At 46.4% G+C, this 27,655-nt stretch overlaps 1 protein-coding gene across 7 annotated transcripts in view; it reads right to left on the reverse strand.

Moving 5' to 3' along the window:
* The window catches only part of BMPR1B (bone morphogenetic protein receptor type 1B), a 586,865-nt gene that overhangs the window by 23,685 nt on the left and 535,525 nt on the right, over nt 1-27,655 (reverse strand). For all 7 annotated transcript variants that reach the window (XM_033957895.1, XM_033957911.1, XM_033957903.1 and 4 more), the window contains 3 exons: nt 26,393-26,585; nt 18,954-19,251; nt 12,175-12,350 (listed from right to left, as the gene is read on the reverse strand). In XM_033957895.1, the coding sequence (XP_033813786.1) occupies nt 12,175-12,350; nt 18,954-19,251; nt 26,393-26,585 (667 nt within the window). The remainder of the gene's footprint in view (nt 1-12,174; nt 12,351-18,953; nt 19,252-26,392; nt 26,586-27,655) is intronic.

Consider the following 27,655-nt stretch of genomic DNA (forward strand, 5'->3'; position numbering starts at 1 on the left):
GATTGCAACCGTCACGTTTGAAAGTCACTCAGAGGTATAGAGTTCTTCAAGAAGAGAGTTGCGCCCTCTAGTGATGAACCAAAGTATACTTTTCAGTCGTTGCAACTTTATTAGTGCTTGTTACGCTCCAAGTTTGATTACAAAAATAAATAAATAAATAAATAAATGTCTTTACAGTCTTTCAAATACTTGTATGAAAATACTTTGTTTTTTTCTTATCTTTACAAATCTTTTCAAATGAACATCGCTCTGTGAGAAAATTGAGAGCAGCTTGATAATTCAGTTTATAACAGGTTCGGGGTCTCTACGTGGCCCCGTTTCGATTCCTTCTTCAGGAGACCCTATTATATGTAAACTGAAAAACCTTTTCAATGCTGATAGAGTGCTTCAAGTTTGCGATGTGGTAACAAAACCAGACAGCTGATGCTATGTTTTCTCTGACAGTTTAAATTCTCAGCACCGACAGCGTTCTTTTGACGATGTTACCACATCGCAAACTTGAAGCACTCTATCAGCATTGAAAAGGTTTTTCAGTTTACATATAATAGGGTCTCCTGAAGAAGGAATCGAAACGGGGCCACGTAGAGACCCCGAACCTGTTATAAACTGAATTATCAAGCTGCTCTCAATTTTCTCACAGAGCGATGTTCATTTGAACGTCACGTTTGAAAGTCACTCAGAGGTATAGAGTTCTTCAAGAAGAGAGTTGCGCCCTCTAGTGATGAACCAAAGTATACTTTTCAGTCGTTGCAACTTTATTAGTGCTTGTTACGCTCCAAGTTTGATTACAAAAATAAATAAATAAATAAATAAATGTCTTTACAGTCTTTCAAATACTTGTATGAAAATACTTTGTTTTTTTCTTATCTTTACAAATCTTTTCAAATGAACATCGCTCTGTGAGAAAATTGAGAGCAGCTTGATAATTCAGTTTATAACAGGTTTGGGGTCTCTACGTGGCCCCGTTTCGATTCCTTCTTCAGGAGACCCTATTATATGTAAACTGAAAAACCTTTTCAATGCTGATAGAGTGCTTCAAGTTTGCGATGTGGTAACAAAACCAGACAGCTGATGCTATGTTTTCTCTGACAGTTTAAATTCTCAGCACCGACAGCGTTCTTTTGACGATGTTACCACATCGCAAACTTGAAGCACTCTATCAGCATTGAAATGGTTTTTCAGTTTACATATAATAGGGTCTCCTGAAGAAGGAATCGAAACGGGGCCACGTAGAGACCCCGAACCTGTTATAAACTGAATTATCAAGCTGCTCTCAATTTTCTCACAGAGCGATGTTCATTTGAAAAGATTTGTAAAGATAAAAAAAAAAAAAAAAGTATTTTCATACAAGTATTTGAAAGACTGTAAAGACATTTATTTATTTATTTATTTTTGTAATCAAACTTGGAGCGTAACAAGCACTAATAAAGTTGCAACGACTGAAAAGTATACTTTGGTTCATCACTAGAGGGCGCAACTCTCTTCTTGAAGAACTCTATACCTCTGAGTGACTTTCAAACGTGACGGTTGCAATCCTGAAGTTTGGTTACCAATTTGAATGAGAAGACATTTCTTTTGTTTCAACTCTAATATTTTTCTGACTTCCACTAGTATTTAACTATTAGTACCCAAGTGACATTATAAAGAAATTATATTTGTGCCACAAAATATGCAGATGCAGCTGCTAGCTGCTTTGATTCTCAAGGCCAGCACTTCAAACTGCCTTTTAAGGATCCCATCCACTCTGCGATCCTGTAATAGAAAACATCTATGTGATCTTTGGCTCTTTGATTTTCCTTCTGTAAAAGGATGTGTGTATAAACGCTTCTTTAGTAAGATCTTAGCGTATCAGGCAGCATTATGGGATAAACAAATTAGCATTTATCTTTCTATCTCTACTTCTTATTTGGCATTTAGAAAATTTATTTGGTAAATATTTTAATTAATTGTTTTTATACTGTGTATACTTGTATTTTAATTTTTGTTAACCGCACAGAACCGTGAGGTAGCTGCGGTATATAAGAAATTTTGTTATGTTATGTTATCTCTTTTAATACCACGCCTCCTTCATTTGGTGGGAAAGTACATTTAGTTACCTGCACAACTAAGGACTCTACCTTAGGCTGAGGTAACATCTGCTGACACACCATTGCCAAGAATACAATCTAGCCACTGCCTTGGCTATCTTTTAATGAGTCTTCAGGACCATACCACATGATTAAAACTTCATATCAGGAAGCCAGGGAAAAGAGGACTGAGTTCTCACACCGCTGAGGAGAGCATGGAGCAGACAAAGCCTGCTGGGAGACCAGCTGTAATCCCGCAGGGAGTCAGTAATGAGCTCCACAAGATTTGAGGGCTTGAACAGCTGGCGTACTATGGGGTCACCACCATATCTTGCATACTCACGGGAGCGCGTTCCATGTGTCCACTACTCTCTGAGTAAAGAAGAACTTCCTAGCATTTGTTCTAAACCTATCCCCTTTCAATTTCTCCGAGTGCCCCTTTGTACTTGAGGTTCCCCAAAGTCTGAAGAATCTGTCCCTGTCTACCTTCTCTATGCCTTTCAGGATTTTAGAGGAGACATGATAGAAACCTTTAAAATCCTGAAAGGCATAGAGAAGGTAGACAGGGACAGATTCTTCAGACTTTGGGGAACCACAAGTACAAGGGGGCACTCGGAGAAATTGAAAGGGGATAGGTTTAGAACAAATGCTAGGAAGTTCTTCTTTACTCAGAGGGTGGTGGACACATGGAACACGCTCCCAGAGGTTGTGATAGGGCAGAGCACGCTACGGGGGTTCAAGGAAGGTTTAGATAAATTCCTGAAGGATAAGGGGATTGAGGGGTACAGATAGAAGTAGAGATGGGTTATAGGAAAAGTCAGGGACCATCTAACAGGTCATGGACCTGATGGGCCGCCGCAGGTGCGGACTGCTGGGTGCGATGGATCTCTGGTCTGACCCAGCAGAGGCAACTTCTTATGTTCTTACCAGTTGTTTTAAATACAAAGACATGTAAAAATTATAATTAAGGATCCTGCTTGCCAGCATAGAATTTTGATAAAGGCAACATCCAAAATGATCCATAGTATGGCCTTCACGCCCTGGTGGCACTGAAGCAAACACTCTCGAACTGAAATATTTCTTAAGAGCTGATTCCACAAGTAATGATTGATGTTGAAGTTTTGGTCTATCAAATCCTCGAGAACAGATTCTGTAAATGGAATCTAGTTGTCTTTGGAGCTACCGTGATAGATAAAGGTGTTTCCCAATTTTTAATTAGTGTCTCTTTAAAAATGTCAAGTAACGTTAACGTGAGGAGTTCTTTAGGAGGCTCAGTATAGTCCAAGGCGTCCAAGTAGTCAGAACTTGACACAGTGTCAGCTTCTAACAAGATAGGTAGAGCTTTGCTCAGCTGTCTAATATATCTGCTAAAGGAAAGTCCTGGAGAAGATCTTCTGGGAGGCATTTTCCATGGAGACGGCTCTGAAGGTATGCCATAAGACTCATAGTCAGATACAGTTAGTGCACACTTTGAGTCAGATTGTGAATCAGAGAAAAATTCTGGAGATATGTGTCGAGGAGAACCATGTCTCCGGGAAAATTTACGACGTCTTCGGTACTGATCCAATGAAGCCAAGGATCTTTGAGTATCCCTTTTTCACTTCGAAGCATGAGATTGAAGAGATGAGGACTGATGATGCCTTGGCATCGAACATTGTGGTGAAGAAGAGCGTCAATGCTTTGAGGTAGTGGATCAATGTCTCGATGGAAGACGTCGATGAGATAAGCTAGAACCTCAATGCAAAGATCGATGCCTGGAGGTAGATTGTTGTCTAGATGGGGAATGACGATGCCTCTTAGAAGATCCATGAGAAGTAGCCCGATGCTTTGATGGAGAGCCTCGCAGTGCTATGCTCAGGCTGAGCCGGTACAGAGGCAGTTGATGTGAGCACCCACATATAGTGCAATTTAAACATAGTATCAATCTCCCTCTGGAAGAAAGTGTTATGTTTCTCTCTGAAATCTCAGTAGCCAGTACCCTTGGTGCAGCAGGTTGCCTTGGAGCAGGTGACCTCGATGAGGATGCACACCTTGAAGGAGAGACAACCTGCAAAGCTGGAGAACGATGGAGTCATTTGGCCTGCATCAAAGGACTCGATGCTGTAGAGACCTGCGACGCTTGCTGAGAAGTGGATGGCTTCTTAGCTGGCTTTCCTGATGCTGTATGTTCTTCCGATGTTCATGCTGATGCAGGAGTTTTTGATGGCGATGGCTTTGAAGATTTGGCAGTGTCCATGGCCAAGCCAAAGAACTTCTGTTGAATGTGACGGGCCTTGATGGAGCTCTTTTGTAAGGTGTTACACCAAGCACAAGATTCAACTCGGTGCTCAGGGCTCAAATACTGTAGACACCAACTATGAGGGTTGGTGATAGAAACAGGCTGCTGTCACCTTCTTCACTTTTTAAAACCCATTGTTGGTTTCGACATGGATGGAAAAGGTTTGTCAGTGAGATTAAGCACATGGGTGACGTCATCTACGGAGCCCCGGCGCGGACAGCTTTTCAAGCAAACTTGCTAGAAGTTTCAAGTTTGCACACTGCACCACGCATGTGCTAGCCTTCTCTCCCACTAGAGGGCGCATCCCCACCTCGTGGTCCTCAGTTCCATATCAAGCAAAGAAGCCATCCCCGGGGAGGCGGGCGGGTTGTGAGAATATATGCCTGCTGTCCCTGGATAACACCTGTTACGGTAAGTAACTGTGCTTTATCCCAGGACAAGCAGGCATGATATTCTCACACATGGGTGACCTCCAAGCCAACCAAAAAGGGCAGGTGGGAGGATGGCGAATTATGAAAACAGGTTACGTAACACCGACTGGCCAAACCGGCCATCGCTTCTGGACAAAGAGTCCAGACAGTAATGGGAGGTGAACGTATGAACCGAAGACCAAGTGGCAGCTTTACAGATGTCCTCCATAGGCGTGGATCGGAGGAAAGCAACCGAAGCCGCCATCGCCCGGACCTTATGTCCCGTGACTCGACCCGAGAGCGGGAGACCAGGGTGACCCAAACGATTTGGATCAAATGACAAAAACAATTGAGGAACCTTCCGATGAGACTTAGTGCGTTGGAGATAAAAAGCCAACGCCCTCTTACAGTCAAGCGTGTGAAGCGCCACCTCGCCAGGATGAGAGTGGGGCTTCGGGAAGAAAACCGGAAGAACAATGGACTGATTGAGGTGGAAATCAGACACAACCTTAGGCAAAAATTTGGGATGAGTGCGAAGAACCACCTTATCATGATGAAACACAGTGAAAGGAGGATCCGCAACCAGAGCTTGCAGCTCACTAATCCGACGAGCGGACGTGAGCGCAATCAAAAAGACCACCTTCCAAGTGAGAAACTTAAGAAAGGATTTGTCGATAGGTTCAAAAGGTGGCTTCATCAATTGAGCCAAGACCACATTAAGATCCCACACTACAGGGGGCGGTTTCAGAGGAGGATGAACATTCACAAGGCCCCTCATGAAACGAGACACTAAAGGATGCAAAGAGAGAGAACGACCATCGAGATGCCGATGGAAAGCTGAAATGGCACTAAGATGCACTCGAATGGAGGTCGTCTTCAGACCAGCATTTGACAAATGCAACAGATATTCCAACACCGAAGACACTGGGACCGAAACCGGGTCCAGGTGGTTCGAGAAACACCAGGAGGAAAATCTGGTCCACTTCTGGGAATAACAAAGCCTAGTCGAGAGTTTACGGGAAGCCTCCAGAATATCCCGCATAGACTGAGAAACAGGAATCAAATTCAAGGGGAAAGAAACCAAGCCGTCAGATGTAAAGACTGAAGATTGGGATGTAAGAGCGAACCCCGACTCTGAGACAGCAGAGAGGGAAAGACCGGCAGAAGTAGAGGGTCCCTGACACTGAGTTGAAGTAGCAGGGAAAACCAGTGCTGTCTGGGCCAACGAGGCGCAATGAGGATCATAGTGGCTCCGGTCGATTTGAGATGCACTAGCGTCCTCAAGATTAGAGGAAAAGGAGGGAACGCATAAAGGAACCTTCCTTCCCAGTCGAGAAGAAATGCATCGGCCTCGAGACGGTCCCGGGAGAACATCCGAGAACAGTAGAGAGGTAGTTTGTGAGTCTCGGGTGAGGCAAACAGATCCACCTGAGGGGTCCCCCAGCGGTCGAAAACCTCTCGTAGAACCCGGGAGTTCAGCGACCACTCGTGCGGCTGGAGAAGACGACTGAGTTTGTCCGCCAGACAATTCAGTTCCCCCTGGATGTAAACCGCACGCAAGAAAATGTTCTGAGAGACTGCCCATGACCAAAGGCGCAGGGCTTCCTGGCACAAAGGCCGAGAGCCCGTCCCCCCTTGCTTGTTGACGTAATACATGGCCACCTGGTTGTCTGTCCTGACGAGCACCACCTGGTCGCGCAGGAGATGACCGAAGGCTCGAGCAGCCAGAAAAATGGCACGAAGCTCCAGCACATTGATGTGACATCGACGGTCCGCAGCCGACCATAGGCCCTGCGTTCGAAGACCGTCTAGATGAGCCCCCCACGCATACTCCGAAGAGTCCGTCGTCAGGACCTTGCGATGCGGAGGTACGCGAAAGAGCAAACCCCCGGACAGATTGGAAGAGTTGGTCCACCAACGGAGCGAGCGTCTCAAAGAGGGAGTCACCACTAGTTGACGAGACACCGGATCGCGATCCTGACGCCACTGCAAGGCCAACGTCCACTGAGGAATCCTCAGATGCAACCGGGCGAACGGCGTCACTTGGACCGTAGATGCCATGTGTCCCAAAAGCACCATCATGCGTTGAGCCGACACCCTCTGCAGCTGCGAAACCTGACGGCTTAAACGAAGCAGTGCCTCCAGCCGGGGAGAAGGAAGGAAAGCTCGGAGGAGAACAGTGTCCAGCATGGCTCCTATAAACTGGAGGGATTGAGTTGGGTGCAAGTGAGACTTGGGAAAGTTCACCTCGAACCCTAGACCCTGAAGAAGTGAGATAGTCTGTTGGGTCGCTGAAATAACTCCTTCTCTGGTCGGGGCCTTGATCAGCCAATCGTCCAGATATGGAAAGACCTGCAACCCCCGGGAGCGCAGGGCAGCCGCGACCACCACCATACACTTCGTGAACACCCGAGGGGACGAAGCCAGACCGAAAGGGAGGACCCGGTACTGAAGGTGCAACTCCCCGACTTGAAATCTTAAAAACTTGCGAAAGTCGGGATGCACCGGAACATGGGTATACGCTTCCTTCAAATCCAGGGAGCACATCCAATCCCCCTCGTCCAAAAGAGGATACAGAATCGGAAGCGACAACATACGGAACTTCTCCCTGACGAGGAACTTGTTGAGCTTCCGGAGGTCTAAAATGGGGCGCAAGTCCCCGGTCTTCTTTGGGACCAAAAAGTAACGGGAGTAAAACCCCCGGCCTTTCTGATCGCGAGGTACCAATTCGACTGCCCGGAGGCTCAACAAGGCCCTGGCTTCTTCTTGGAGAAGGGCCAACTGGCTCCGATTGGGCGGGCAAGCCCCGGGAGGCATGTCTGGAGGTTGCCTGGAGAAGTTGAGCGAATAGCCCTCTGAGACGGTCCGGAGCACCCATGCATCTGACGTAATCTCTGACCAAGCCCCGGCAAAGACCGTAAGCCGACCCCCGATCGGAAGGGGGTTGGGTGCAATTGCGGCGGGGGCCAGCCCCCAGCCGCCCATCCCGTCAAAAGGACGGCGCTGGCTTGGATGCCCCCTGCGTGGCGGGCTTGGGAGGACCCCCCCTACCCTGTTGGGGTGGGCGTCGGGGTGGAGGTCTCGAAAAAGCAGGTGTCGATTTCTGAGGATACCGCCTAGGCGGCTGTCTAAACGGCCTTTGGGGCGTTGGCTTCGGTTTTGGGCGCACCAGGGATGCTAGCGAACGCTCCTGGTCCGAAAGCCTCTTGGTCGCAGCTTCCAAGGAGTCGTCGAACAATTCCGACCCGACGCAGGGAAGATTAGCCAATCGCTCCTGCAGGTTGGGGTCCATCTCGAGGGTACGCAGCCACGCCAGCCGGCGCATAGCTACTGCACAAGCCGATACCCTCGAGGCCAACTCAAATGCGTCGTATACCGCATGAAATAGATATAGTCGGAGTTGGGACAGGCTAGACATAAATGCGGCAAACCTGTCCCTGTGCGAATCCGGGATGACACCCTGGAATTCCGGCAAGTCCTTCACCATCGTTCTGAGGTAGGAAGAATAGGAGAAGGCATAATTGAGGACCCTCGTCGCCATCTGCGAATTAGCATACAGTCGGCGGCCAAATTTATCGAGGGTCCGACCCTCTCTACCTGGGGGGACCGCAGCGGAAACCCTGGAAGGCTGCGAACGTTTAAGAGCCGACTCCACGAGGAGCGACTGATGGGAGAGCTGCCCCTTGTCAAAACCCTTAGGGGGAATCGTGCGATATTTAGATTCCATCTTAGTGGGCACCACCGCGACTGTAAGAGGGGTCTCGAGGTTCCTAAGTAAGGTCTGAAGGAGGACCTTGTTTAATGGAAGGCGGGGGGATTCCCTCGGGGGGGCAGGAAGATCCTGCTCCTCCAAAAATTCTTTAGTATGATGGGACCCCGCCAACAGGTCCACCCCCAGGGCCCTTGCCATGTCATGGACAAACTTCGAAAAAGAAGTCGTCCGTGCGGGCGGAGAGGGTGTCCGAGACTTCTCAGCAGACTTGGCGAGAATACCTCAAGTCCATACCGGACCCCGATCCCCACGAGGCACGGTCCCGTGACCTCGAGGGGGTCGGGGACCGATCCCGCCTGAAAGACCCCCTGGGGGAACCCCCCGGGGTCCGAGGTACGGAGGCCTTTCCCTTCCGCCCCGGCGAGGAGGCACGGGAACTCTCCCGGATCGGGGACCGCAAAAGAACTGGGTTGTCTAGTCGGAGCTCTTCGACTCGCAAAGCCTCGCCCTCGGGCGGCGTCGAGCGACCACGCCTCGAGGCCCAAGAACGTTTGGCCCTCTTCAGGCGGTGCTTCGCCCGAGGCTTGCGCAAGGGCGAGGAGCCCCGGGAAGACTTCGAGGACGAGGTCGAGGAAATCCGGCGCTGCTTGTCCCGGGGCCGAACACTACCCTCAGGCTGACTCACCGTGGTCGGGACCGAGGGGAGAGCCGAGGTCGAGGCCGAGGGTGCTTCGGCTGCGGAAGCCCCGGTGCCCGAGGCCGAGGTCGCCAACTGCGGGGCCGCCGAGACCGTAGCAGTCGAGGCCGAAGCCTGCTGCAGGGACTCAATGGCCCCGGACAGCTCCGAGGAGATCAACGCCCGGAGCAAGTCCTGGAAAACCGGGATCGTTAGACCCTGGGGCAACACCTGGCGATGCTCCTCAGAGGGCGACCTCGGTCTCGAGTATTCCCTTGGGGCTATCGCCTTAGATACCTTGGGCTGGGCGGAGGCCGAAGTCCCCGCCGACAAAGTGCCCGAGGATGGCTTCTTAGATCCAGGAGCTGAGGAGAGAAGGGGAGACTTACCCGAGGCCTTGCTGGACGAGGCAACCTGCTTCGCGGGCATCAAGGGTCGAGGCGAGGCAGGAGGTCCCGATGCTGAGGTCGAGGCCGGGGCTGAAGCCGAGGCCGAACTCGAGGCCTTCCCCGTCGGGACGTCGACGGAAAAAAGGTCCGCCATGCGGGCTTTGCGGCGTGTGAGAGCCCTTTTTTGAAAGGTTCCACACTTAGGACAGGAGTCTGTCGGGTGTTGGGGCCCCAAGCACCTCAGGCAGCACCTGTGGGGATCTGTGATCGACAAAAGCCGTTCACACTTACCGCACTTTTTGAAACCCGTTACGGGCCGGGACATAGGCCCAAAAACAGGCCGGGAACGAACGAGGTTCCCGGGCCGTGGCTACCGGGAGCCCCCGGAGCGACGAAAAAGAAAAAGATGTTTTTTTGTTTTGTTTTTTTTAACAAAGAAAAGAAGAGCAAAAGTGTACAAAAACGCAGCGACCGCGTCGAAAAAACGTCCACAGCCGCGGCGACAGAAGGCTAACAGAGCACAAATTTATCCACAGGGCTTCTGGCTCCGCGGATGAAAATGAACTGAGGACCACGAGGTGGGGATGCGCCCTCTAGTGGGAGAGAAGGCTAGCACATGCGTGGTGCAGTGTGCAAACTTGAAACTTCTAGCAAGTTTGCTTGAAAAGCTGTCCGCGCCGGGGCTCCGTAGATGACGTCACCCATGTGTGAGAATATCATGCCTGCTTGTCCTGGGATAAAACTCAATGTTTAAAAGTAAAGAGAGAGAGACCTGCCAAGGAAAAACCCCCCGAGGCTGAAGCCCGAGTTTCAAGAAAAAGGCCAAAAATATATATTTGTTGGGGATTTTTTTTAGTAGAAAGAAAGTAAGAACAATACTGAAGGCAAAAAGAAAAGTAAGAAAAACGTGAAAACAGGAAGGCAAAGCAGACTGAATGGAGTCCAGTCAAAAAGTACTTCTTCGCCCGCAGAAAACAAAGAACTAAGGTACTGCGAGCCTACATCAGGCAGGAAGGCACTTGCGCATGTGCGGTGTAGGCAGTTGCAAAGTGACAGTACACTTTTTAATACTGTCAGTACCGGGGATCCGTAGATGACGTCACCCACATGTAAAAATATGCTGCCTGCTTGTCCTAGGATAAACACAATACTCTCTACCAACTCAACATGGCCATGTTTTGCCTCCCCTATAGGGCTTTCAGTAACAATAGTTAGAAGCAGTGTCAGGCATACACACCTATCTAGTACCAACACAACTGCTTGCATTCAGCACTCTAATTCACAGCAGGCTGCTCCTCCATGTGCTGGATATTCATTGTGGATATCCTGAAAACCTGAATGGCAAGGGGATACTCCAGAACAGATTTGAGAAACACTGGCCTAGAACAATGAAGTGTGCACAAATCACAATGTACACAAATATTCACGAGTGAATGCATAAAGTGCACACTCTTATTTATTTAAAACATTTATATCCCGCTCATCCCCAAATCTGATCTTTACATCTGACTTGGAGCAGTGTCTGTGTGTGAAAACTGTGTATCAAAATTCAAATCATTTCTGCTCAAGGACGCATTCAATATTTAAGATGGCCTCTTTGTCAATAGTAATCAGGAAAAATTTTTCTTGTTCCTTTCCTCTTGTTCCTACCCTTTTTTTTTTTTTTTTAAGATAACAATGTAAACTTATTCCCACCTCTCTTTTTATGTCATGTTTCTGGTTTTTGTTTCTTATATTTGGCTCTGTTTTTAACCCCCTCCCTCCCCCCTTTTATCATATATTTTTTAATTACATATTGTAAATTGCTTAGGCAGTATATCAAATCAATAATAAACTTGAAATGTATACTAGTGGGGTTGGATCTAGGAGTCTCATTTATAAAGGCACACAGGCGCCTATGTTGCCATTATAAAATAGGCTAGTGGTTCCCAAACTTGGTCCTGGAGGCACCCCAGCTAGTCAGGTTTTCAGGATATCCACAATGAATAGTCACGAGAGAGATTTGAATTGTGGATAATCTGCAAACCGGATTAGCTGGGGTGCCTCCGGGACCAGGTTTGGGAATCACTAAAATAGGTGCCACTCACAGAGGTGTTCTGTTACCAAATCAGGCCCATAAGGAAGGCAAACCCAGAATAGAGCTCTCTTCACAACAGTCAAATAAGAAGCAGTGCAGGCAGCACTGAACTCGGTAATGATTTTTTCCCTGTTTTCAGGCGTGTTTGTCTAAAAATGTACTGAGCCGCATACAGAGGCACAATTCCTTGTGCTTATTTATGCTTCTGCAACAAAGTGCTCCCATCCAGCAGCGGTCTTAGGCACTTAGGAAGAAAGAGAAGCATAAAGAGCTCCATTTCCTGCCTCAATTATGAAATATTGCGCCTTTTAATATTCCATTAAAGTGCAATGTAAATCTTGGTGCTGTATTAGTGAGTCTACTTGAAACAGCATACATCTGGAAAAAAGTCTCGGTCAATGAAGTACAGAAATGAGTTTGCCTCAAGACCACCTCGGTACTGCACCTGTCAGCTTATTTATATGGAGCCAATTAGCAGGCGGGAGGTTCTGAAGCAGGCCTATTTGCTGTGATATGGAAAGGGAGATTTGCAAACACCACAAAGCCACAAAGGGAAATTCTGTTACCTCCTGATACACATCTCCTAGCCACCTCCCAAAGGATGAGTCCAAAGCTGTACATGTCCGCCATGATGTATGATTGGAAATGACTCCTGTTCAGACTCTCGTCCAGCACCTCTGGTGGCATATAACGTTTCGTACCTACTCTGGTGTTGGGTGGTATGTCCACTTCATTTGTATCACTGAAAGAAAAAAAAAAAAAAATCAATTGTAGAGCTATAAATGTGTGTATTTTGAGGCAAGCTCATCTCCCCCTCAGGAAAGAGAGCCAGTTAGCGTAAGTTACACACGATTGGTAAGAGGGAGCAAACAGGCCATCAAAACCTGGTGGTCTTTTAACAATTTACTGTTGCAGTTGCCAGAATACTGCCAAGCCTGGCACCATTAAGTGCTGCAAGGTCAAGATTTACCATGCCAGGCCCTGAATTTGTGAAAATTAAAGACCACCAGCTGGAAAGTTTAAGCTCAAGGGGTAGGGGGCAAGTCTGAAACATGGTGCCTCCATTTAGGTGCCCTGGCAATCCAGAGTGAAAGTCTGTCCTATATGGACATATGGAGGGGCATTTTCAATGGTCTGTCTGACTATCGGGGCAAGGAAACACCCATTTTCAAAACCACTAGACATCCACATTTGCTTTTGAAAATGACCTATTTGGACATCTTGGTCCTTAGGATGTCCATCTTTTTTGTCCATTTTCAAATACAAAAATGTCCAAATCAAGCCCATTTGGACATGGGAGGGGCCAGCATCTTAATGGACTGACCACACGGACATCCCAACAGAGCAGTGAGGCACCTTAGAGGGCACTGCTGTGAACTTCACATAAAGGGTGTCAGGAACATATTTCACCAGAACCCCATTTTAGGGTATGGTGAGCCCTCCAAAACTCTCCCAAACTTTCAGTATCCACCTGTCTACCACCCCAATAGTCCTTATGGCTGCAGGTGGCCCCTATATGGCAGTAGAGTAGGTTTTGGGTGGGTATTGCTGGGCTCACACTTTCTACCATAAATGTAGTGGTTAGAGTGGCTTATGGGCCTGAGTCCTCCTCTCTATGGTTCACTAGTCCACCCACCAGGCTACTTAAGACACCTGTGTGCATGTCTACTAGGCTTTCCTATACCAGGTGCTGCTGTTCTGGAGACAGGTATGTACTCTTGTATTCTGATCTTTGTGGGGTGTGAGGGGGGTCAGTCAGTGAGCACTACACACTTCCCCAGTGTGGGGTGTCTTTATCTCTGCAGTGGTTATGTGGTGTATCTCTGCAGTGTAACTTTGGGCACCTTTTTAACACTTATACCCTTTTAAAACAGGTCTAACTCAAAACGTATAAGTTCTGTCCAGAGTATATGACAAAACATTTGATTATCCCTGCAGGACATCTAAATCTAAGCTTGCCTAGAGCCCGCCCAAATGTCACCCATAACACTCCTCCCGACATACCCCCTTTGAGCTCTGGACACACAGCGGGAGAAATGTCTTGCTGGATGTCCAGGAAAAGGGTTTTGATTATAAGCAGTTGAAATGTCATGTTGATTAGGACGTCCAAGTGCTAACTTTGGTGGATTTTTGGGTGTCTGGATGTATTGATTATGAGTCCCTTAGGCTCCCAAGTGTTTTTATAGAACACCAGTGTAACATTTAGGGCCTACATTTTATCTATAGTTAGGCACTCCCATTTACACCTGCCACAGAGATGGGGTAAATAGGGACACCTAAATGTAGCAAGTACGTGGACAACATGCAGTATTCGGTAAGTTCCCCACCTATGGCCTATCCATGTAAATGTCCTCTAACAAATATGCACTATGCTATTCGGGCATGTATTTACAAAACACCAATTATGCACCCTATTGGCATTTTTGCAAGTCAAATGTACACTAGGATGCACAAATGCATGAAATCAGTATATTAGGCAAGCAATTGGCACGTAAATAAGTGATTTGTTACAGAATTACGTTTTAATTGCAGGGAGGCAACCCTGCCACTCCTGGTTTTAAATCGAAGGCTCTCCTCCAGAATTGGGATGCAACTTCCATGCCAGGTTTTTCCTTTCTAAAATCTTAATAGTGACTCTGGGCAAGGTTGTAAATGTTAATTACCGTATTTTCACGCATATAACACGCTCGTTATACACGATTTTACAAACCGTGCATAACCATGCACGTTATACGCGTGAGCGCGTTTTACAACTTTTTTTTAACATAGTTCCCCCCCCCAGACGTCCGATTCACCCCCCCGCAGGACCGCTCGTACGCACTCACACCCGCACCCCGAAGGACCGCTCGCACCCCCACAGCCTCCCGACCCCCCCATCATGTAGAAGCTCCTACCATTGTCCTGCTGTTTCCTCTTGGCGGTCCCGGCCCTTCTGTGAGCCCTGCGTCTGCGCTGCTTCCTCTTCCGGCGGTCCCGCCCTTTCTCTGACGTCAGAGAAAGAGCGGGACCGCCGGAAGAGGAAGCAGCGCAGACGCAGGGCTCACAGAAGGGCCGGGACCGCCAATAGGAAACAGCAGGACAATGGTAGGAGCTTCTACATGATGGGGGGGGTCGGGAGGCTGTGGGGGTGCGAGCGGTCCTTCGGGGTGCGGGTGCGGGTGGGAGTGCGTGCGAGCGGTCCTTCGTGGTGGGGGTGCGAACGGTCCTGCGGGAGGGGGGGTGAATCGGACGTCAGGGGGGGCATCAGGCTTTCAGGGTGGGGACAGGACTTCAAAGGGGAGAGGAGAGTCGGGGCGGGCGAAAGGAGAGTCGGGCGGCGACGGGAGAGTCGGGGCGGCATGCGCGGTATACGGGTGTGCGCGGTATATAAAAATTTATTTACATAAATTACAGTTTCCCGCGCGCTATACCCGTGTGCGCGTTTTACACGGGTGCGCGGTATATGAGTGAAAATACGGTACATGATAAATAAGTGGGAAATGTATATGGGGCATGGAGAGGACAGTTAAAACTCAAGAGCATAGTGGTGAATGGGATTGGTAGCTGAATGTTATCTGGTAAGGGAGATGAGAATTGGGCGTGAGGGAGGAAGTTGTAATAGGGGAAGTGAGTGTTGGAGGTAGTTATAAAAAGAAGTGAGAGCTGCAGAAAGCTGGGGAGGGAGGAAGAGGACCCAGGGATAGCTGGGAGAAATTATGGAGCTGAAGAATACCTGGAGGAAGAAGACATATAGGGATTGTAGAGGAAGAAAAGGTTAGAAGATATATGAGCAAGAGCCAAAGCTTATAGAAGGGTACAGGTAAGAGAGACTTGCCTGATGAATGGAGTTCCCAGGAAGGAGTATAAGGAGAGATAAAAGAGGAGAGATATTGAGGAGCTACAGAGTGAATGCACTTGTAAGTCAATAAGAGGAGTTTGAAAGAAGCCCACTGGTTACCCATCACGCACCGTATCACCTATAAAATCTTAATGCTGGTCTTCAAAATCAAACTCTCACGTCTTCCATCTTTTCTTGACAAACTTATTATCCCTCTCTGTTCTCCTCGGACCCTATGATCAGCAGATCAAAACCTACTACACTAGGAAAATTAACTTCTCTGTAGCTGCTCCAACGTTATGGAACGCCATGCCACCTCAACTTCGTCATGAAAATCTTCTCGATAAATTCAAGACCAAACTAAAAACATTTCTTTTTCAAGATGCATATCATAATCTCTAAATACTTCCTTCCCCAACACCAGTAAAATTATCTCAACCGCTTTTATGAAGCGACCCTATCCTTGATGTTATATCCTCCCCACCCTCTTTCCTTCTTTTAACTTTCATTTTAATAATGTATTTATTGACCTTGCCATCACCTTAATACCCTCAAATTCATGTAAGTCCTTGTCTATTAATGTTCACTCCTCCCCATATATATACAATTATTATTTTACTTTTTTTTTTTTTTCTTTTTAGCATTGTGAATCGGCCAGGTACATGTTGACGGTTGGTATATTAAACACAATAAAACTTGAAACTTGAAACCTGTATGCGGAAATGGATAAGAAGCCAATGAAGTGACTTGAGGACAGGGGTGATGTGAGCATAACAACTCTGGCAGAATATAAGTCGTGTGGCAGAATTTTGAATGGATTGAAAGGGGGGAGAGATGGCTACGTGGAAGACCTGTGAGAAGCAAAATGCAGTAGTCTAGGTCAGGGGTGCCCAATAGGTCGATCGCGATCGACCGGTAGCATGCCAAAGCAAAGTGAGTCGATCACCCAGGACTCACTTTACCTTGGCGATCTATCGGGCCAATCAGTCTTCCTCTCCCCGACGTCAATTCTGCCGTAGGAGAGGAAGTTCGGGTCAGCCAATCGCTGCCTGGCTGGGCGGAACTTCCTCTCCGACGGCAGAATTGATGTCGGGGAGAGGAATGCTGGTCGGCCCGAAGCAGGAAGAGCATGGGGCGGCGTCAGCGTCGGCTTTGGGCCTGTTATCCATTGGTGCCGTTTTGGCTCCTGTTCCCCGATGGCATCGGCAGTGGCTTGGGGAAGGGCAGGGTGAAAGAAAGAAAGGGGGCAAGCAGGGAGACAGAAGGAAAGAAGAGAAACAGAAAAAAAGAAAGGGGGCATGAAGAGAGAAAGAAAGAAAGGTCAAGGAGAGAGGAAGAAAAAGTTGGGGGAGGGAATGAAGTGTGGAGGAGAGGAAACATACAGGCTGAAAGAAAGATTGGATGCACAGTCAGAAGAAGAAAGTGCAACCAGAGACTCATGAAATCACCAGACAAGGTAGGAAAAATGATTTTATTTTAAATTTAGTGATCAAAATGTGTCTGAATTTATATCTGCTGTCTATATTTTACAATATGGTCCCCTTTTACTAAACCGCAATAGTGTTTTTTAGCGCAGGGAGCCTATGAGCAACGAGAGCAGCGCTGGGCATTCAGCGCAGCTCCCTGTGCTAAAAACTGCTATTGTGGTTTAGTAAAAAGGGAGGGGGTGGGTATTTTATCTATTTTTGTATGGTTGTTACTGAGGTGACAGTGCATAGTCATCTGCTTTGACCTCTTTGAAAAAACCCCGGAATAGGAATGATAATTAACAATTCTATGCGTACAGTGTGCGTTGTGTTTTTTTAAAATTTTATTGTTGGTAGATCATTTTGACTTGGTCATTTTAAAAGTAGCTCACGAGTCAAAAAAGTGTGGGCACCCCTGGTCTAGGTGATAGGTGATAAGGGTGTGGATAAGGGTTTGGTTGTGTGCTCAGAAAGGAAGGATTGGATTTTGGAGATATTATAGAGAAAGAAATGATTGGTTATACGCAAATCCAACAGACCGCCAAAACCTTTCGACAAGATATATAGTAGTAGCATATTCAAAGACTGAAAAGCTCAATAGGAAGGGGTTATCATATGAAGGGGAAGGGAGGCTCAAAAGGAAATGAGAAAATGCTTTGAGACTGAAAGCTCAGGGGACATATATCACAGATTTGTAGAAGTGGTGAGCCTGAACAGTAATAGGCAGATGTGAAAAAGGGGCATTAATTGGGAGATTCAAACAGGGTAGAGCAGCTGCTCTTTATCTGTCTGCCTTTAAGAAAATTAGAAAATTCAATTGTTGAAGAAGGTCAAAAACTAACATTTTTTTTTTTGTACATGCATAAACAAAATCCTTTTGGATAAGAACAGCTCCTGTGTGTACAGCAAACCTCCTTGGAAGGCTTACTTGCCCGAGGCTACATTTAAATATTCAAATGCAAAACTACAACAGGGATAAGGCTCAGCGGGGGAATGTTGATAACATTTTGGAGAATTCATTAACATTAGACTAAACCCTACTGCCGTGGCTAAAAATCAAACATTCAGTTCATGTGAAATATTTTTTCCCATCACAAGAACTGGGACTGAAAAGGGAACATTATTTTTTTCATGTGCATTATCTGTGATCTCTAACCTTTCCTCACCTAAATGTAGTGTTCTGTTAGATAAAATGCATGAAAAGAACAGGGGAGGGGGGGGGGTGTGACATTGTACTGACACAGCAACACATTGCAGGGAGGTTTAATGCAGAGAAAGTGCTTTTTAACATTAGTTCAACAGTCTGGCAGATAAAAATAAAAACATCACTTTCATCTCAAAATGAATAAATTTTGACAGTACTGTTGGTTCTGTATAATTTCATTTATCTCAGTTTACAAAAAAAATACCAGGAAATGTTTCTGCAATATTAGGACCCTGTATAACCAACTACCTTCCTTTGAAAAGGAAAAGAAAATCCTAGAAATACGCTTGAAAGAGCAGAGCACAAAGAAACAATATTCTCTCCTGCACCTTGACATTTATTTTGCTGGGCATGCCCACTCGGTAATCAATAGTTGCAGAAAGCAAGGGAATGGAAATGAAGCCTCTTTCATTACTGAACCTTTAGGTATATCTCCCTTCTGCTAGGGTTCTTGAAATTTATAAATCCCTCCCATTCTTCTCACCTCAGGTATTAAAGAATAGCAGAGATAGTCATTATTTATTCCGTGCTACTGATGCACACAGTCCTGTTCAAAATTATATATCAGCTGAGTGAAACTCGTTTTTGTGTTGGCTGTGCTGATAAGACAGAGTCTAGGCCAGGGGTGTCAAAGTCCCTCCTTGAGGGCCGCAATCCAGTCGGGTTTTCAGGATTTCCCGAATGAATATGCATGAAATCCATTAGCATACAATGAAAGCTGTGCATGCAAATAGATCTCATGCCTATTCATTGGGGAAATCCTGAAAACCCAACTGGATTGCGGCCCTCAAGGAGGGACTTTGACACCCCTGGCCTAGGCCAGGGGTAACAGATACTTAAAAGATAATGTGCACTGACCTAATAAATTTCACTGCTAAGCCCAGGTCTGCTATACAGCAGGTGCTGTTCTTCTTTACCAAGATGTTTTTGCTTTTCAGGTCACGGTGGGCAATGGCTGGTTTGCCCTTGGTACCAAAGATCTCCGTGTGCAGATGACAGAGACCGCTGACTGAGGAGTAGACCAGTTTCAGCATGGCGTGGGTATCCAATGTTGTGGATTTCAAGTAGTCATACAGTGAACCATTCTCATGGTAATCTGTGACTAGGTACAGTTGGGTCCAAGATCCTGTACCTTTAATATCTGCAGCAATAAACCCTGTAAACAGTAATAAAAAAATAGCAGTCAGCATTTAGAGTTAACGAGGATCATGACCATATTAACAGTGTATTTGTTTAAACTTTTCCAGCCTGTTAAAATGCTAAAAGTTTTTTAAGCAGGATTGAGGCACAGCAAACTATGCATGTATCTGGGGCCCAAATGTGTAGGGGGGCCACCTTAGATGTGCTAGTTTAGAGGCTCCCAAGGCAGGGGTTTGCCCTAATAAGGTTATCATTATTTGTGAAGACAAAAAACAGAAGACATATGACACCCCCCCCCAATGCCCTGCCCCTGCCTCCCATCAGTCACAGTTCCACCCCTGTCCCACCTCCCCACCTTTCACCCATTTCATTAGTCCCCCCTTCCCATCCTCTTTATCCTTTTGGCCCTTATCTGTTCTTTACTGCATCTCATCACCCTTTCAGTCCCAGCTCCATCCCTATCTATCATGCCTTCCCTTGCCTCCAAGGCCATTCTAATAGCCCTGTTTCCATATTCCACCCTGCCCAGCTTCTCTTCCTTCTTTACCTTTCTCCTGTACCTCACCCCAGGACCAATATCTCTTTCTTCTCTCCCCTGCCCCTCCCCATGGTACTGCAACTCTCCCCTCCTCATTCCAGCATCTGCCACTCTCTCTCTCTCTTCACCAAACTGTACTCCAACACCAGAGCTTGCACCAAATCAACCCCCCCCCCCAGTGCCCAGTGAGATCCACAGACCTCTCTCTCCAGCCCCTGACTCCACCCTACCTCCTCCACGACCACTACATTGAATTTTCGGGTAGGATGGCTGCGGCAACCAAGGAATCTTCCTGCCAGTGGCCTGCCCTGGAAGTCACTTCTCTGCAAGTCCCACCTATGCAGGAATAGGAAGTCAATGCAGAGAAGTGGCTTCTGGGGCTGGCTGGTGACAGCAGGCTTCCCTCATTGCCACTACTGGCCTGCTCAAAGATTCAATGCAGTAGCTGGGGAGGAGGTAGGTAGGGAAGTCGGGAGAGCCAGCAAAATCCAGACAGATATCCCCCTTTTAAATAAACTGGACACCCAGATAGTCCTCTAAAAAGAAAACAGGACCAGGTTCTCCTGGACGTCCGGTAACCCTATGCTCTAATAAGCTGGCTGCTGGCAGAAGGAATAGTTTTTCTTTTTTTGTTTTGAGGGGGGAGGGGGGTTGGAAAGGATAAGAGGGGAAACAGAAGTACTAGTACTCACAGAGATCTGTATGCACCCTCCATGCACTATCCTCTAGATGCCAGGAGGAGTTTGTCAGCATTGCTTCTTACCTGCTGCTTTTCTCCTTTGTACTAGGAACCATGTGGGAACCCCATTTCTTGGCGTTTTAAGATTAAATTATGATGGCAGGCAATGCAATTGTTTGTCTAGTTATCCTGCCCTGACCAATGCATAAACCTCCACCAGACTTAACCTCTTTGTGAATGTTTGAATCTCTCATAGTTGATTCTGCTCTCATTGTAACACTAAGTCAATTCATGTTCATAGCCAAAAACAGTGGGGGGTCGGGTCGGGGGGGTGTCAATATTCAGCCTACAGCTGTAAGCGGCTTGTAAGTCTCTCATAGCCACGGACCGAGTTAACTGCAGATATTCAATGCCAGGGTATATCCTGCCTCTAGCATTGAATATCTGGGTTATGTGGAAACTTGGAAGTTAACTGAGCACATTTTAGCTCTCCTAACTTTATTCACTCACTTAACTAGTTAGAAGACTGAATATTGCCAGTTAGTGCTTTGGCAATCGAAAAGTATATTACCTGGCACTAACTGGCTAAGTGCTGCTGAATATCTGGGTATGGCCTGCTTAGCAGAGTTTAACCAGGCTGTCCTTATTTGTCAGTCATGCATGTAGTGGAGATCAGCATCCCCTCCTTTCAAAGAAATGCAGGTGGTAAAAGACCATAGGGCAACTCCTCCAGTCCCTGGTGTAGAAGTCAAACCATAGGGCACAACTTGGAACTGGAAATGAAGGGACAAGACCACACATTTAAGGAATTTCTTAAAATTTTGCTCGATAAGATACATAGGTATGCTTCTGTCCGGTCCAGGGAAGCCAGACATTCCATGGCCTTTATAGGTGCTATCATTGACTGCAAGTTCTTCATCCAAAAGTGGGGTACTTGCAAGAAAGCATTTACCTCCTTGGCCATTACAAATTAAAATGGGGTTACCAACATTTGCCTCTTTTGGAAAGGAACACAGGGCATATCGTTAGCAACTACATCAGCTACTCAAGTGTGACTTGAACTGCTGTCCCTCTATCTGGTGGGATAAGGGGAACCAAAAAAGGTCTCTAAAATGAATGCATCCAATTCCATCACATAACCATGCTTGATTATACCAAGCACCCGCTTACACATGACATAGATCCATAGCTGGTAGAAATGCAATCACTGGGGTGTCTTTGGCCCGGATGCACTAAACGCTCCAATTCTCTAACAATCGTTGCTAACTGGTTTAGCGACAACCTAATTTGTCGACCCAATGTACACAATGGCTCACTGCATGCTTTTCCGTGGGTTTCTCACATTTACATTCTCCGACTCCCCATGCAAACAACCTCATTAGTATTAAAAAGAGGTCATTAATATTAAAATGAGCATTCCGATCGATGGCCTAACATTGCTAAGCCATGCACTAAATTTAGCAATGGCTAATGACCTAAAAACCAGACATGCACAACATCTGTGCCCATTAAAAAATAAGCAAAAAAAAGTCTTCCTGCTCCAAACAGCTGAGTAGCAGGAGGTGCGCAGGTGTGAAAGTTGCTTTTCCAGAGACTGGTGGGGTAGGATTATGACTGTCCTCCGCAAAACTAATTTGCATGCAGTCGGTCGTACATTGATTGCTATTTTAAAATTAGACAATGAATCAGCCCACAGCAACTCACTCGGCTAGAGTGACCATTTTTAGTGCATCTAGGCCTTTGTCCTTACCTAGGATCCTGCTGTTCCCTACTGAGTAGTTTTCCTAATGCCTGCCTGCAGGGTTGGATCTCTGTTCCACAGAGTACCCCCTCCACCTATAAGAACATAAGAATTGCCGCTGCTGGGTCAGACCCGAGGTCCATCGTGCCCAGCAGTCCACTCACGCGGCAGCCCTCTGGTCAAAGACCAGCGCCCTAACTGAAACTACCCCTACCTGCGTACTAACTGAGACTAGCCCTACCTGCATACGTTCTGGTTCAGCAGGAACTTGTCTAACTTTGTCTTGAATCTCTGGAGGGTGTTTTCCCCTATGACAGACTACAGCAGAGCGTTCCAGTTTTCCACCACTGTCTGGGTGAAGAAGAACTTCCTTATGTTCATACGGAATCTATCTCCTTTCAATTTTAGAGGGTACCCTCTCGTTCTCCCTACCTTGGAGAGGGTGAACAACCTGCCCTTATCTACTAAGTCTATTCCCTTCATTATCTTGAATGTTTCGATCATGTCCCCTCTCAATCTCCACTGTTTGAGGGAAAAGAGGCCCAGTTTCTCTAATCTTTCACTGTACGGCAACTCCTCCAGTCCCTTAACCATCTTAGTCGCTCTTCTCTGGACCCTTTCAAGTAGTACCATGTCCTTCTTCATGTACGGTGACCAGTGCTGGATGCAGTACTCCAGGTGAGGGCACACCATGGCCCGGTACAGCGGCATGATAACCCTCTCTGATCTGCTCGTGATCCCCTTCTTTATCATTCCTAGCATTCTGTTTGCCCTTTTCGCCACCGCCGCACATTGCGAGGACGGCTTCATCGACTTGTCGATCAGAACTCCCAAGTCTCTTTCCTGGGAGGTCTCTCCGGACATCCTGTATTCGTGCATGAGATTTTTGTTACCTACATGCATCACTTTACACTTATCCACGTTGAACTTCATCTGTTATGTTGATGCCCATTCCTCGAGCCTGATTATGGAGCTCTTTAAATCTCTTTCCAGTCATTTCTTTGAAAATTCCTGAGTTCCATCCTTGAGAAGATACGAGATGTTCTGCCTAGATCCTTGACAAACTTTTCTAGCTGTTCACTAAAAAGCAAATGACCCTTAAATGGCAGCCTGTCAAAGTGAGCCTTAGAGGCAGTGTTGATGGCAGGGTGGCATCTATGAACTGCAACTGTTATAGCCATCAGCTCCACACACATATAAATTAGCTCATACAGTGTATCAGCTATGCACGATGTTTCTGACTCCATTATAGCTTTTTCCAGGAGTGCCTCTATTTGGAACTCTTGAGTCCAATGGAGGAGGGCATTTACACATTGCTGTCTGTAATAACAGGCTGAAGAGCTCTTGAATGACTATTGAAGGATCTTAGCTTCCTATCGTCTCAATCCCTCAAGGCTGCTCTCTTCCAACTAAGATTGTTTGACAACTACTGTAACCAATGCATTTACTGTAGAAACTCTCAGGAACTTTTACTGTTCCTCCCTCAGGAAGAGATATAGCTTACTCACTCATTGCCCTGGCCTTTTTCAATTTTGGATGTAAGAACATAAGAATTGCCGCTGCTGGGTCAGACCAGTGGTCCATAGTGCCTGCTCACTAATTAAGATCATGAGAATAGCCTTACTGGGTCAGACCTATGGTCCATCTAGTCCAGTAGACAGTCTTCACGGTGTCTCAAATGACTGATGGAATGTGAAGGACTTTGAGGGCTTACATATGTTCAAGGATAGAGTCTTCCCCAACTGCAGGGCCCCGTTTCTTGTTTTCTGAGATCAACTTTAGCCACCTTGAAAACGAAGTGTGAGGCTGCAGGTAAGGGGGGAAGACTGAGGATTTGGAGAGGATCAGTCTAATTGACTAGAGCCCACTATCAGTCCATGATCCTGATTGCATAAGAGACAAGTATAAAAGAACAAAATGGCCCAGCCAGTAGAGGTCAGCAAACAAAAAAACAATCCAACTGGTCTGCAGTGAAATGGTGCAAACAAGAAGCAAGAAAAGAAAACTTCGGATTTGATGTTCGTGATGCTGGATCCTGAGGTTGTGGGCTCAAATCCCACGCTGATTCTCATGACCCTGGGCAAGTCACTTATTCCCCCATTGCCCCAGGTATTTTAGACAAGAGTGTGAGCCCACCGGGAGAGATAGGAAAAAATGCTTGAGTATCTGAATGTAAACCACTTAGGCTATAAGTGGTAAATAAATGCAAAAATAAATAAATAAAATATTGCATCACACAACAATGTTGCTCTCTGCAATCAACAGTATATTTGTTCAGATGTTGCTGGTCTTATGTAGGTTTTACATGCACCATTCCTTCACAAAATTTCACAGAAACATTTATCTCCTACATCTGTCCACATCCACATTTTGTCTTAGTTTAACAATCATCCTTAGGACCCCTGAGGAAGACGGTTGAGTTGAAACATGGTCCATGTTGGGTCCACACTTTTCAAGCTATGTGGACACTGTTGATTGCATGGAGAGCTACATTATTGTGTGATATAATAAATCCGGCACCACGGACATCAACCCCACAGTTTTCTTTTCTTGCTTCTTGTTTCCAACCAGTAGAAAACAAATCTGAGAGCACATTCCTGCCTCTTTGTGTATTTCAGCCTTGCACCTACATGTGCTTAGAGACCTAAGCAACTACTTTTAGCCACTAAATGAAGAGCAATTTTCATCTTAGACAATTTACCTATACTGCTTCCACTGATGATATCCTTTAAGAATCCAAAGAAAAATAAATTTTAAGCTGCTTTTTTCATTTGCAAAACAACTTTATAACGCTACACGTATATCTTTCTAGATTTAAACTCTGGATGCAATGTCTGAAAAATCTCACTCTTGGGCCTTCAGTCTCTGAGGTAATAAATCTCAATCTCTGGGAATTGTCCACCTTTGGCAACTCTGCTAGTTTACAACTTAAAATACAGTTCCCTTTGCAATTTTCATACATTTTACCAAAACAACATGCTCTAGAAGCAAAGCATTTGAAAGGCAACACAAACATATAAATAAACACAAGCTATTACTGTATATACTCGAATATAGGACAAGATTTTTGGGCCCCCCAAAAAAAAGGCCCAAAAATGGGGGTCTTGTCCTATATTCGGGTTATCACTCAACCCCCTCCTGGACTTGATGCAGGCCTCTGATAGGCCGGGACAGGAGGGATCCTTCCCGTCTCCCGTCCCGGCCGATGCTAATTATTTTTTTACCCCCCACCCCTGTTACCTTTTCTGTTATCCCTGGTTGTCCAGTGGTGTATGGGCAGGAGCAAACTTTCCGCACTCCTGGCTCGGGGCTCACAGGCACGCAGAAGCAAGCTTCTTGAGCTCCCGCCTGGCCCTGCGCCGCTCACTGAATGGCTACCGCCAGTTCTCGCAGGACCTGGTGGCAGCCATTCTGCAAGCAGCGCAGGGCCAGGCAGGATCTCGATAAGCTCACTCCTTTGTGCCTGTGTGCCACGAGCCCATAAGGAAGTGCACAGGGCAGGAGCGCAGAAAGTTCGCTCCTCTCCATACACCGCTGGACCACCAGGAATAACAGAAAAGGTAAAAAAAAATGGGGTGGAAAAGTGGATGCGTCTTATGGAGCAAATACACCTCCCTTCCCCCCAGTACCTTTTTAAAGTTGCGGTGGTCCAGAACGCTCTCCTGCTGGACGGCTGGCTTTGGTAGCACGGGGCGCGCCAAAGGAGCATGACCTTTGCGCTTCCTGCCTGGTCCCAAGCCGCTCAGTGATTGGCTGAGGTCAGTTCTCAATAAGTTCGATAAGAACTGACCTCAGCCAATCACTCAGCGGCACGGGACCAGGCAGAAGTGCTGCTCTGCTACCAAAGCCATCCATCCAGCAGGAGAGCGCGCTGGACCACTGCAACTTTAAAAAGGTACCGGGGGCTGTGGATGGGCTCCTTTGGCTGCGGGTGGCTTCGGGCTTTTTTGCTACAGGCGAGCTCCTTCGGCTGGGAGTGGGCGGGCTGCCTCAGGCTACGGGTGGGCTGCTTTGGGCTTCCCAGCACCAGATGCATCAGACACCCCTCCTTGGGTTTTCCTCCTCTACAGGGGGGTGCGTCTTATAGAACAAAAAATACGGTAAATTGAGACAACAAAGACTGAGCTTTAAGTCAGTTCTAAGTATTCGAGGACTTTGGAATATGCCCTGGAGATACAATTGCATGGAGGTTCACTTACCCAAGATGTTCTCGTGTCTCATCAGTGCAGTCTGATAGATTTCTGTCTCTCTAAACCAGCTGGCCTCTTCTGTAGTAAAGAAGACTTTCACTGCCACTTTCTCTTCACGCCACTTCCCCATCCAAACCTCTCCATAGCGGCCTTTCCCAATCTGTTTCACCATCTGAATCTGTTTAGCTATGGTTCGCTGGACCTGTCAAACCCCCCAGAAACCACCTGTTAGTATAGTCACATCACAACAATTAATCACAGCATCTGTGAAGGGTAATTATATAATAGAAAATCTTAGGCAAGAAATTGCCTAATTTTAACCCTATTTTAAAAGGGCACATACTGTAGGTGCATACGAATCTTTATAAAACATTAGCGCAGATCAAGCACCAACTGCTTTGTCTAGCTTTCTAGTATCTGGCTGTACCTGAGTCAGGTAAGATGGTGAACCTGGATAAGAGTTATTGGTTCCTGACTGTACTGAATGTATTACGCATCCCAGTGTCATCAGGTCAGTGACAATGGGTTTAGGAGCCTTTTGGATTGTTTTTATCCTATTAATACATAAGGCAGCTGCTAGGCATGATTAAAAGTGGAAACAACTTCTTGTATTCTAATTATTTTTGTTTTTAATTGTAACTTTGCTTTGGGCTTATTTGGCAAGGCGTAACATCACATAGTGTAAATTAAAGTAAATAACTCTCACTGAAGATTAGACTTTCATTCATCTAAGAATATAGACCCCTTATAAACAAAGGAAGAATGAACTAAAATTAACATGGATGGTATGATCTATGAAACCGTAGAAGTAACTACATACTGTATTGTACAAATTGCTAGCTATATCAAATTCGTGGCAGGTAACCCTATTGGGTAGACTAGATAAATCATATTAGTCTTCCTCTGCCATCACACAGTATGTTACTAGATTACTATATACTGAATGCTTCTTAAACAGGGCCTTTGCTTCTTGTGCCAGAAAAGGCTACTAGAAAGGATGTGTTCATAACACTGGATAACAGGAAATGTGGCGGCCTTTGGATTTTTCAGCCAGGAAGGTGGAGGAAAGAAGCATGGCTTGAAGGTCACAAGAGAGAATCAGAAGGATTGAGCCACACAGGACCCTTGATTTTTGCTATCAAAGTAAGAAGTGGATCTGACAGGTGTTACAAGGTAGCATTTTCATGCTCAGAACATTTGGTTTGAGGCAGGTATTGATTTTCAAGTTTTAGCAGGGGCATAGGAAACAGTGGAAGAAGAGTATTCCCACTA

This window comes from Geotrypetes seraphini, chromosome 1, assembly GCF_902459505.1.
Source record: "Geotrypetes seraphini chromosome 1, aGeoSer1.1, whole genome shotgun sequence".
NCBI classification, from domain to species: Eukaryota; Metazoa; Chordata; class Amphibia; order Gymnophiona; family Dermophiidae; genus Geotrypetes; species Geotrypetes seraphini.